The following is a 12,926-nucleotide window of genomic DNA, read 5'->3' as shown; positions in this document are numbered from 1 at the left end:
TCTAAACCCTTTAAGAATATTCTTTACACCAGACAGTGGTGGCGCACGCCTTTAATCCCAGCACTCGGGAGGCAGAGGCAGGCGGATTCCTGAGTTTGAGGCTAGCCTGATCTACAGAGTGAGGTCCAGGACAGCCAGGGCTATACAAAGAAACCCTGTCTTGAGAAACCAGATTAAAAAAAAAAAAGAATATTCTTTACAAGTTGGTTTTCTTAGGTCAAAATTGAGAGTGTCTGCCATGATTTTTATCTATTTGTATAAAATCAGGGTCCACAAATAAAAAAAAAAAGAGTGTTTTGTAAGTGACAGGAAATGGGGGAATTCTGAAATGTGATACTGGACATTTTTGGGTCTTGGTAGCCTATGCCTTCCAAAGCCTACACTCTTCACTCACCCAACCTTGTCCAAGGGTTTGCAGAAAATGGGAGGGAGGGAAAATGGGCTCAAGTGCAAGGGAGGCGATACAACTCTCCTGGCTGAGCCAGTGCTTGGCTCTGGAAGAACTTTCACTCTGGTTAAGACAGATCCAGGGGAGAGAAAACCATCGCCACCAGGCTGGGAGGGGCAGAGGCAGGAAGGTCAGGAATTCAGGCTCATCCTTAGAGTGAGGTTGAGAGGAGCCCAGGTCACCCTTGTCTCAAGCAAACAAAAGGAAGAAGGAGTCACGACTACTGTGCAGCCAGCCCAGCCTGCCCACGACTCATATGATGCCCCGTAGGTCTTGAAGACACAAATGGGCTGTACACGACAAGCTCTGCTTCCACCTTGCCCCGCAGTTGTCTGCATGGCTCAGTTTAGGAAGTGACAAAAAATGTTGCTACCTTACTTACCTCGGGCTTGCTTCCCTGGAGAGGATGGGCTTGTGAGAACTGGTCCCATCTGGCTCAGGTATTTGTCTGCAAGGTTGGCTTCAACATCACTGGGAGAGGAAATTAGTGTTCTGCACATTGCCCCTAAGCCCCATGCTTTGATGCAGATACAGGATCTACCCGTGTGTGTGTGTGTGTGTGTGTGTGTGTGTGTGTGTGTGCGTGCACGTGTAGGCTCACATGAAGTTAGAGGTCAACATTGGATGAATCCCTCTGTTGAGCTCAACCTTGGTTTTTGAGACAGGTTCTCTCAATGAGTCTGGAGTTCCATTGGGATAGGAAGAACAGCCAGACATTAGGCCCCAGGGATCCTCCATCTTTGCCTCATAGCTATAGAATTCACAGTCATGTGCTACCACAGCCGGCTTGGGTGCTGGGGATATGAAGTGAGGTCCTCGAGCTTGTGTATCCACAGGGTCAACCCTGCCCCGTCCTCAGATGCACCCCCTTTTCATGCAGAAAACTCTCCCTCCACAGAGCACATACAAGCATTTTACATTTTTTTGTCTTTAATTTTTTAAGTAAAGAAATTCCGTTGAATCAAAGATAACAAAATTACAGTTTTTGTTTGTAATGATCTTTGTTTACCACCACAGATTCCAAAAGTAACGTTGAGAACAGAAAACAATCAAGGACGCCATTGTTTAGTATAATTTCTTAATAAAGGTAAATATCCTCATATTTAGAAAAAATTGCATTGCTCATTGCAAGTCCGAAACACCTGCTGCTGGAAGAGTCAGAAGACCCAGCAGCACAGGGGCTTTTAGAGCACAAACTCCAAAATACAGTATTTCCAGGGCAGCCTCTGGAGTTCCGTGAAACCCAGAGAGAACAAAACAAAACTCATCAGAATCAGGAATGTGAAAGTGATGGTTCTCAAAAAAAAAAAAAAAAAAAAAAAAAAAAATCAATCTGGAAGCAGAATCTGCCAACGTAAGACAGTGGTCGGTTGGAGTCTACCTGGGAAAAGGAGGGAGGTGAGCTGGCCCCTCCCCCACCCCAGCCCTGGTCAATAAGGCAGCGGCAGTGGGGGAAAAGTTGCAAACTCAGGTATAGTGAAGGTCTGCCTGAGGCTGCGGGAGAGAGCCAGGTCACCTGGAATGGGTGTGGAGAGGTAACAGGGCACTACATGGATTTGTGCTTTAGGAAAACTAAAGAGGCCAGAATGAAGACCAAAGCGAGCCCAGCTCCTATCACCAGGAACCAGGTTCCCTCAGGAGAGCAGCCTGGGAGAGTGGCGGTTGGCCCTGGGGACCGAGGAGGTCAGCAATGATTTCAGGTGATGTTGACTGCTCTGTGTCTGTGGTCTGGGGGGCAGAATGCCCACCGAGACTAAGGGTGATCCTATAGGCGCTAGAAATGGACTGTCCCCAATTTATGGCAACAGAAGATTACTTGGCTAATGGGGACCAGTTATAGATTTCCTAATTGACAGGAGTCTAGTAAAAAGTTGTGAATTTTCTGAACCTCGCCATGTCAGTCTTAATCTACCAATTAGAAATTGATTTCAGCTTCTTTATTAGGCATTGGTGAAAGCTCTACCTATGTATACGCTAGGAAAAAAACAGCTGGAAAACATGGCAGACAGACTCTTCCAAAGGAGACAGCTGTCTGTGTTCTGGGTGTCTGGGGATAGTTGGCAAGCTGTACTCTGTAGCCTGTTGCTAAGGACCACTTCAGGAGGATGCTGGGCTGTAGCACCTGGAGGCAGCAAGGCCAGCAGAGCAGCCTTTGCTCTGGATGCTGTTGGGGTTCCTTAGCCAGCAGGGGCCTGCTCCTGTGTCCTTAGCTATAAACATAGTTTGGGAAAATTGACCCCAGGCAGAGGGGACAACTGTCCTTTGCTTAGCTAACAGGTGGAAGAAACTTGGCCCTCAATGGCTTGGTCTCTAAATGCCAAGCAGGCCCCTTTTGGAAGCATTTGAGTGATCTAATGTGGCTTTGAAAGAGAGTAAGGCCAAGACGACGGGTGGGTGGAGGGGCTTAGATCCAGATCACTCATGTTGTTGGGGTGAGAGGTGGGGGTGATGTCATAGGAGCCTCCAGGCCACCTGAGGAAATTCTCTGGTTTGGCTGTGGCTTTGCTTCAGACTTTCATAGGAGAAGAGTTTGAATTCTTAGGCCACAATGTTGTCATACCAGGGGATTTTCTAGAGGCAAGTTAAGGCTTTGTGGGTAAAGAAAACAATTCCAGATGATACTGTGACAGGATGCTGAGGTGACATGCTTCCTAAGAACTCTCTCATGTGCCTAAAGGAAGAAAACCCAGGGGTTCCTTCAACTCCACAAGTCCTGTCTCCACACCCCCACACCCACTTCCTCCTTCTTTTAAAACTGTCACTCAAGTCAGGATCAAGGCCACAGGAAAAGAAAAGCCTCTCACATCTCTAACACCTGCTTCCGGGGCAAACATAAACACGTGCTCTGTATCTCCGGACCTGGCAAACTCTATCTCAAGTCAGCCACTTACAAAGAGGGCTCTCATCCGGATGCCAGCCAGATAAGCTCAGCCACCCAGAAGGTTCAGCTGAGCCAGAGCGAGCCTGCCCAGGAAGGACCTCTGGCTTGGCAACCATCCACCCTTAGCCTGGTCACACTGAAGACCGAGGCACTCTCCTCATTACTGTGGCTCTCACCCGCTACAGTCACAAGACTACCCTCAGAATAGCAAGGAAACGGTCATGACGGTCAAGACTAGGAAGAGAGGCCAGAGACGGGGTTTTGGATGTTGCCTCGTGTCCTAACTAGGAAAAGTTGAATGCACACGCGCCTTCTCTCTCTTAAGATGAAGATGAGCTTAGGGGTCAGGGTTCACTCCCTTCTACGTGCAACTTCAGACACACTTAACAATGATGGAGAGAATGATTCACAAGTGAGTGAAGCAGCCTCAGAGATGCTATAGAACAAGGTAACAGGTTCAAGAGAGGTGAAGTGACTTGCCCGTGTGTCCGGCATGAGTCAGAGCCAGTGGGGGTGAGCAACCAGGTCTCCTGACGCTGGTTCTGTAACACCATGTGAATAAAGGAAGACACCCTTAGAGGAATGTTTCAGTAGATCCCAAGGTTCCCTGTGAGTGTAGGATACCACAGGCGTGAGAGGGATACACTGACACGTTTTCCACCTTCACTCTGCTCTGGCATGGAAGACACAAAGTTGGTGCAGGAAAGAACGGGCGTTCAAGTCTGCAAGCTTCCCTGCTAACTAGGCAGTCTTGATCATCATTTTGATGCTAGGTAATCCTAATTTGACTGAAGTCCATGGTTTCCAATTATTTGGGAAGCAGGGAGTACAACTGGAATAATATAGGTGCACTCCGCACTTGGGTCTTAATGTTATTCCAGCCACAGAATTGTCTACATCTATGTAATTTATATCCTTGATTTAAAAACAGAATACTCTCTAAACGCTAGAGCGAGGCAGCCCAGAGGAAGGAAAGCAGCCGACCTACATAGAGGGCTGTCCTCCCATTCATTAGGCAAAGCTGGCACCTCCACAGTCATGCCTCTGTACTCTCATTCAGGGCCAAACAAGAATTTTCCTGTCCGACTGCCACGGTCACGGTCTCATTTCCATGTCTGAGAGCCCAAAACTTAAATAAAGAGCCTCAGTTGATTTCATGTGAAGCAAAATGGAATGCCAGTGCCATTCAGAGTGACACACTAAGGAGGCTTCAGCTGGTACACGTCCCCTCCCCCAGCCCCAGGGAGGGCCTGGATCTCTAGGCGTATGGCAGCTCCACCTCTCCCCAGTGGGCCTCCAGGCCTGTTGCTTGGACCAGGCTCCCAGGACAACCTCCCACTTCCTCCTAAGTATGACAAAAGGGGGCACCCAAGCTTTGTCAGGACTTGGGAAGAGATGGCCTCGGGCAAGCAAAGGGAGCCCCTCACTTCCAGGGACGGTGACTCGACTCTGTGACCTTATTGCTCTCATTAAAAGTCTTCAGGGATGAAGGCAGGAAACAGGAACTGTGTGTGAGGCTTCTAGATTATGGCTGCGGTAGGGTGGAGGGAAAAATCGATAGAGAAGGATTCACTTCCAAATTGAGGGATGAAGGATAAAGTGCCAATCTGTGCTAAGGGAAATGCAACAGAGAAATGGCCACCATGAGAGGGGCACAGGGACAGGATTTGGTGAGTGTGACAAATTATAGCAAAAAGCAAACTGGAGGCTGCAGACATCTCAGTGACGACTGGGATGATCTAGTGATTGTCAGAAAACAGCGCTTCATGTACAGGCTTTCCTGTCAGTCTCTCGGGCCAGTGCCCACGCTCTATTCCACCCGAAGCCCTGAGGTGTTCAGGTGGCTCCTTTACCATCCACACAGACCCACGACTACACCTCTTGGGCTGTCCTGGTGCCAACAGAGATGAAGCAGAGGAAACAATAACCCAGGCGATTCACTCATCGTCTCATTCAATTCTGGACAGCAACTGCATACTTTTCAAAGTGCAGGTTCTTAGGGACTCAAGTACCACAACGTTCCAGAAGTGGAGCACTTGGACCCTAGAGTGAGAAGTCCGCTTGAGAAGACATTTCAGAAAGATCTATCCAACAGACAACATGCAGAGGCTATTTAAGTACAAACCAACTTCAAAAGAACACTCCCTTCTCTTAGCTGCAAATACATTTCTTCAAACTCCCATCCAACTTTTGGGTTGTTTGGTATCAATTAGACATTGGGTAGAACTGGGGTGAAAAAGTAAAATTACAAGAGAGTGAGTAAGACTCTCAAATCTTTCTATGAAATGGGGAAGGGGAAAAATGCAATTAATGGCGCTTGCATGCTCAACCTGGGAGGCGGAGTCCCAGGCAACCCTGGAAGGATGAACCGATGGGCATCTCTGCCATCTACCTGGTCCAACCCCCTACTTAACAGAGGAAGAGAGTCAAGTCCAGAGGGACTTATCCAGAGTCATACAGCCAGGGAGAAGCAGAGACAGGGTTCAGCTCCAATGTCTTCTCCCTTTTAGGGGGATCACACAAAGGCAGCCATACAACAGGCCTTGCTGCTTTGGAGGTCTCTGGGAGCAGAGGGACACTGTGGCTTAGGAATGTCAATTAAATGAGCCACCAAGATCTTTCTAACTTAAAGGCATAGTAGTACGGTATTTCCCTCGGTTTGCTGGATGATGAGAATTCCCTGGGGCACTTGTCAAAAATTAAAATCCCCAGAGCCCTTCCCAAGCCCACTGCGTCAGCGGCTCCGAGGGGAGGGATCTGGGAGGCTGAATTTTTAGACAAGTGCCCCATGCAACTCTCAGCAGCAGCAAGACAGAGACAGAGGTGTCTGAGGAGACAAGGAGAAGGAAAACTCGGCTTTTGATTCAGAGAATTTCCTTTGTTTCACAGGCAAAACTCAGGCCCAGGAAGGCCCAGGTTCTCAGACTCCCAAGCTGAGTAATTTCTTCAGCACGAGGGATGCTGACTTCTTGGTGGGGACTCTAGTACGGCGCATACATCCATCACAGAGTGACGTATATCCTTCACTGTTCTCAGGAAAAGGCCTTTGATTGGCAAAGCAAAACTATAGTTCAGACTCGCTCCTTACTAGGAAAACTAGATGTTAACCAGCGTGAAAGCAATCAGATACTGAAACTGGACAGAAGGGTGAGAATCTTGTAGCTTGTCACCATGGCTAACGATGCAATGGAGAAAACCCGTAACTAAGCACAAAAATAGCCTGGAGCTCCCAGGGAGAGCCGCCTACTTGAGACAGGTTGCATGATGGGTAACCCCCCACTGATGGTATGAGGTCAGATCCAGGTCACTGGGAGACCTGAAACAGCCGTCAAAGGGACGTGGGTTCCAGAGGAGGGCCGCTGGAGCACGCCGAGTCCAGAGACCTCATTCCAACTCGGCCTCCATCTGCTCCGTGTCTGAGCACTGGGACTTATTCCTTTCCCATTGGCAAATGGCATTGGCATACTCCACTACCAGCTTATCCATCCATGTCAGCGGCTCGGGGAACAGCACGGAGCCCTCGAAGAAGCCCAGGTGGCCCCCATGCAGAGGCAGCACGAACATGACATTCTCCCGTTTCTCTGTAGGGGGAAAGGTAACAGAATTACAACATCCTATGAACTGCAGGCTGGGGGGGGGAGAGGGGGGGCGCTGAGCATTCCTCAGAGGCACCTCAGTGGGTACCCAACCGCTGTGTATTGTGCCGTCTTTTCTCAGGGTGGCAGGCAAGTCAGCAGGATCTCACAAGTTTGGTGTAGAATGGGTACCAAAAGGGTAGGGGACACAGCTCAACAGTAAATAGTGCCCTAGCAGATGAAACCCCCAGAGTTCAGTCTCCAGCACTGCCTAAATAAATAAAACCCAGTTCACACAATTCACACAGCGTCAGAAATCCTTAGAACCCGTATTAAAGCTCTATAAACCCAAGCTGCATCCTGACCCCCACATGACTGATTAAGTTAAAATCTTAGGGCTGAAAGAGGGGAGATAAAGGAGGGTGGGGGCGGGGGGGGGGGAAACCAACACTATGCCAGTGATGCTGGAGTGCCCTATCTGACTGGCTATGCTACCCAACTTTGTGCATCTGGATAACTCAGGATATTCTGCTGAAATGCAGATTCTGATTAGCTAACTCCAAGGGTGGGAAGGCTCAAAGGATGGGGAATCACAGCACTAAAGAGTGCTATTCGTCAAGGAAAAAGGAGAACTCAATGCAGTCAGAACTTTCTTCTGCCCAGCATCAAGCTTCAGGCTGCAAGCTGCAAGGTGTGCTAAAAGATGCCCAGGCTCCTGGTGCCACGTGCTAAATGGATGAGAGCGGAAGGCACAAAGCTAAACCTTGGGTCCATATTTAGGTTGGTCTCCATGGATACTGGAGAGGTGCACAGAAGATGCAGCCAAGTTCAACAGGGGAGGGGGTAGGGGGCAGTGGACACGGGGTACAGTGGACATGGGGTGCAGTGGAAACAGGGGGGCAGTAGGCATGGATGGATGGCAGTGGACACAGGAGGCAGTGGACTTGGGGGTGCAGTGGAAACAGGGGGCAGTGGGCATAGCTCTGTTCTTGCTTCACTCCCCCCATTCTTCCTCCTTAGTTGCTATTTTGTGCATTTCTGTGGGACAGCGTTAGTCCTGTGGATGCTATTTTTGGTCCCGAAGGAGATAAGTGCTGTTGCACGTGGCTGAGTGGGCCATGCTGTGGTGTGCTGGGAGTCTGTGGGCGGCTGGGTGTTGACAGGAGATAGCTTCTGTCAAGTTAACGGGCTCCCCCACGAGGCCTTTCTCCTGAGCAGGACAGAAGCACTGTACGGCAGAAGCCCTTCCTCTGCAATCTTATCTGCTCTTGCAGCTGGGGCGAGGAAGCAGGTCTTCCTTTAGGTTAGTGTATTTACGAGAGGAAATGTAATCACAGAGGACTGCGGAGATGGCATCCTGGGGACGCAGTAACTGGAACCCCCAGCCTTCCCTCCAGAACGTTCCCTCTGCAGCGCAGCATTCTCATGAAGCAGTGTTCTCTGCCATTTCTATTGCTTACGTACTCCAGCAGATGGAGAGGCTGTCATCAGAGGCAGCAGAACTGGCTTTGTTTTGTTTTGCTGTTTAGAACAAATTTTAGTTCTAAATATCTCTTTAACTCAGGCTCTCTAGCACTGAGATAACACTGCTACCAAATACTCTTCTGGTGATGGGCATCAAGGGTGGTCCTGTCTCCTGCACCAGGCGGGAAGCCTAGAAGGCGCTACCCAGGGCCCTTTGCAACCACCAAGGACTGTGTCAGGAGCTGCCCCTCTCCCAAGAGCTTTGTCTCCATATGCTGACAGGAAGTGAAAGTGACAAAGTTTACAGTAGTAATCCGTTTCATGGCTGGGGAAACAGTGGGAAGAGACTCACCTGAGAGAGACTTTGGAATGGTTAGAAGGCTTTCGTGCACCAAGGGGTCGTCAGCTGCATTAACCAGCATGAGAGGCACATATATCTGCAGCGAGAAGGTAAACTGGAGTTAAACGCCCGTCCCCTACCAGACATGCCCTTGAAGCAGAGGGAAACGCTCACAGCTCAGTCTGCTGGATTAGAGCCTTAGGGATGCCCCACAGTCACTGGCGGTGAGACCAGTGACAGGTCTGCAGTGATCACCAGTGGGTAGCAGGCACAGGAGCAAAAGCTGCCAGGGCCCCAGATCTGAGTGCTCAGGGGAGACAGGGCAGTACTCAATGACACGCACAGCATTTCTGATTATCCTCAGTGTTTCAGATTAGCCATGCCCCTCAAAAAAAAGGCCGCATCAAGGTGTCTGTATGTCTGTCTGTCTGTCTGTCTATCTGTCTGTCTATCTATCTATCTATCTATCTATCTATCTATCTATCTATCTATCTATCTATCTATCTGTCTGTCTATCTATCTATCGCCTTCAGGTTACATTATAAAAAAGAAAAGTGAAGTGTACTCCAGTAGAGGGAAAGGAGACTTTCTAGAAGATCTTAAAGATGCAAACAGAGTGGGAACCAGATATGCATACTCTTAATCTCAGCACTTGGGAGGTGGAGGCAAAAGAATTGTTGAGTTCAAGGCCAGCCTGGGGTGGGTATTAATATATGCCCTATTAAAAAGAAACGAAACACTGCCAAGCGTTAGGTGTGGCTCAGTGCAGAGCCCTCCCTTCCTTACTCAGAGATGGAAGGCCCTAGGTTCAATACCTGTTTCAACCAAACTGCACACACAAATAGGAGTAGCTGGTGGGTATCAGGGAGCTCTTGGCAGGACTCAATGTGCAGGTAAGAAAAATAGGTAACAGAGCCTCCTGTTGGTGTGGGGTGTAGGTAGTGCTGGCGGGGCACACAGACCATCCTGAAGTGTCATCTCGGCATAGTGACTACCTGTGGTTTCCTAGAACTCTGGTGTGTTAAAAGCCTGGGTTAGTGAAGATGACTCAGGAGGACAGCCACAGAGCTGAGGGTCGGTGGCCAAACCAACAGGCAGACACTGTAAATGAGCTGCTGGAAAGATGGCTCAGCGGTTAAGAGCACTGACTGCTCTTCCAGAGGTCCTGAGTTCAATTCCTAGCAACCACATGGTGGCTCACAACCATCTGTAATGGGATCTGATGCTCTCTTCTGGGGTGTCTGAAGACAGTAGTACAGTGTACTCACATACATAAAATAAACAATTCTTAAAAAAAAAAAATTGCCGGGCGTGGTGGCGCACACCTTTAATCCCAGCACTTGGAGGCGGAGGCAGAGGCGGATCTCTGAGTTCGAGGCCAGCCTGGTCTACAAAGTGAGTTCCAGGACAGCCAGGGCTATACAGAGAAACCCTGTCTCAAAAAACAAAAAAAAAAAAACAAAAACAAAACAAAAAAAAACCCAAAAAACAAAACCAACAACAAACAACTTAGTAACACAAGGTTTACTATAGCTGCTAAAAATTATATTTATCTGTGTGTCTGTGTGCAGGAGTGTGTTCATGCATATGATGCTAGAGGACACACTGTGGAGTTAATTCTCCCTTTCACCGTGGTTTTTGAACTGAGAACACCAGGCTTGGTGGCAAGCACCCTCATCTGCTATCCTGCAGACCTCCTCCCTTTTCTTTCTTGAGGCATGGTCTTGCTATGCAGCTCTCTCTGGCTGAGTGCTTGCTATGTACTCCAAGCTGGACTCAAACTCACAGCAACCCTCCTGCCTCAGCATGCTGAATGTCAGTTATTCCAGGCGTGTGCTCCTATGCCTATCACGTGTTCAGACGGTGTGCTCCGTATCTCTTTGATGCAGAACTCCCCTAATTCATTCCGTGCTTGCCAGATCATGGCAGGAAATGTGGGCGGTCAGTCCTAGACAGCATGCTAATAAGATACATATGGCTACAAGGAAGGGTCGAGGGTGGAAAGGAACCCAGGAGGATTTCCCATGGAACCACACCAGAAAACAGGCAATACCGGACTGTCAAAGGATGCCTGAGGGTGCACTGGATGCTGCAAGCCACTTGGACTTGGGAGAAGTCTGCTCTGAGTGCGGCTCTGGGGTTTAGACTGTGGCAGTCACAGAGACTGGTATGAGCGACAGCTCAGCTGACGTGATGCTGGAGCGGTGCTCGGCAGGTCCCGGCTCTGCTTCTGCCCCCACACTGAGGGAAGGTAACGGTGACAGTGACTCTGAGAGGGGCTGTCACTCACCCTGTGCAGGTACCTCATGCAGCTCTCTTCCTCATAGTATTCCTTCAGGGAATTATAGCCATGGAACTTTCTGGAACACAGGAACACACAAAGGCAAAACAACATCAGTTACAAAACGGAGCTGATGACTCTCCAGTTTCCACACATTTCACGGCCATGGCAGAATCCGATAGGCAGTGACTTCACTGCGGTGAAGCTCCTGCCCTAAAATGCACGGAAGTGGCGGAGTCTGGAGTCAGGAGCCTGGGCTTAGGAACTGGATTCAAATCCTGGCTCAGCCACTTTCTGGTTGGGTAATCTTAGGCAAATGCTCAGTTTCCTGTGCCTTGGCTGCCTCACTGTAAAGTGGATCAAAGGCAGGATCTTCCTCATCGGCGCTATGAGGATTATGACACGGACTGGGGAGTCTCAGGTTGGGGCCTGCAGTCTCCGAAGGTGGACCTTCTCTTTCAGTTCAGGTTTCTGAGATGTCCTGCCTCCCTCAGGGCTGTGGCTCTCATCCACTTTAGCCTTCTTAGGTACCTCAGGCTGCAAATGACCAGGAGGCTCAGGCTAGACCATTAGGGACCTCTGGTAGGGAAGGAGGCTGTGTGCAGAGACCACACCCAGGATGTGTGAATCTGTACTCCGGGTGTCTCCCCAGGGCATCCCATTCCTCCATTGTTGCTGGGGACCACTCTGAAGATGATGGTAGACTGGTTTGATTAGGGAACCATTACCACTCAATACTATTAATGACGAAGACATTAATAGATTAAGAAACAAGAACTGAGGGACGTTTTCTTTTGGGCTTAAATTAAGAAGATGGATGGGAAATTTACATTAAATTGAAATTGGAGTACTTGTCCTCCCCAATAGGCACCATTATTAGTTGTATATTATATTATATTATATTATGTTATATTATATTATATTATATTATGGTTTAGCCATATACTATATCACAAGAGGGCTAGACAGTGTTTATATTTATCTTTTACATATACTAGCAATTCCATATTTCTATTTGCTTTGAAAAAAACAGTTCCCCTGGTGCAAAAGGCTAGAAGAGTCTCATGAAGAAGGGAAGCAGAGATCTCCCGGCCTCCAGCCAATGGCCGTCTGTCTGATAGGACCTGCTTGCTTTAGGCTACGTTTAAAGGTATCGAGGGATTGTAAAATGTGAGACAGTGACAAGGTCTGAGACCAACTGTACAAGTGAGGTTTTCTAACCTCCATTAGAGATGCCAGTACCAGCAAAGGTGAGATCATAGGTGCCAGGGGTCCAGGCAGGAAATGAAGGAATGAGAGAAATGGGCGGGGATTGTGTCTTCCACTCAGAAGCATCATCACCCCACGATGGTCCATGGTAAGTGGTTCCATGTGTCATTTGAAACCTGTAGGTCTCTTGCTCTACTTTTGGTCAACTGCTTTTGATAGAGACTCGGCCATGTACAAGCCTTTGATAGAGGCTGACTGTGTACTTCCTGTACCTCCCTCCACTGTAAAGGCAGATCTGGGTGGCACTGACCTTGTCCCGTGTTGAGGCAGGACATACTGTATATAGGTGGGGACCACTAGGTGGGCACACGTCACCACTCAGTTCAAGCTGCCACATGGGGTGGTCATATTCTTTTCCCACTTCCAAGAGATGAGAATTTCCCCGTGATTTCTTTCTAAGCATTAGATACTTATTACAATGAAAAGAAGCCTCTGAAGCAAGTGGGGCGAGGCCTGGGCAGAGGAGACGGCAGCCTTGGGCCTGGCACCTGCCACGGCCTAGCAGACCCACCTCATCACATTGTCATCAATCTGCATCAGGGATGTTGCTGTGTACAGCCGGCTCAAGTCCGTGTCCTCCAGGCTCTGGGGTTTCTTAACGTGGTCTCCAAAGAGAGCTTGTCTAGAACAAGGCACAGAAGTGAACAAAGCAATGTAGATGAGAAGAA

General features: G+C 48.9%; 1 protein-coding gene across 1 annotated transcript in view; it reads right to left on the bottom strand.

Annotated features, from left to right (window-relative positions):
* Window positions 1-5,268: 5,268 nt before the first annotated feature.
* Abhd2 (abhydrolase domain containing 2) overlaps window positions 5,269-12,926 on the bottom strand; it is an 88,336-nt gene continuing 80,678 nt past the window's right edge. Inside the window, exons 8-11 of the mRNA NM_018811.6 lie at window positions 12,770-12,880; window positions 10,999-11,068; window positions 8,721-8,805; window positions 5,269-6,910 (exon numbers count right to left, since the gene is read on the bottom strand). Coding sequence (NP_061281.3) covers window positions 6,714-6,910; window positions 8,721-8,805; window positions 10,999-11,068; window positions 12,770-12,880 — 463 coding nt within the window. The 3' untranslated portion in view covers window positions 5,269-6,713. The remainder of the gene's footprint in view (window positions 6,911-8,720; window positions 8,806-10,998; window positions 11,069-12,769; window positions 12,881-12,926) is intronic.

Source organism: Mus musculus, chromosome 7 (genome assembly GCF_000001635.26).
Source record: "Mus musculus strain C57BL/6J chromosome 7, GRCm38.p6 C57BL/6J".
In the NCBI taxonomy this organism is placed as follows: domain Eukaryota; kingdom Metazoa; phylum Chordata; class Mammalia; order Rodentia; family Muridae; genus Mus; species Mus musculus.
The sequence above is the reverse complement of the archived record's forward strand: the minus strand, read 5'-3'. Positions and strand labels throughout refer to the sequence as shown.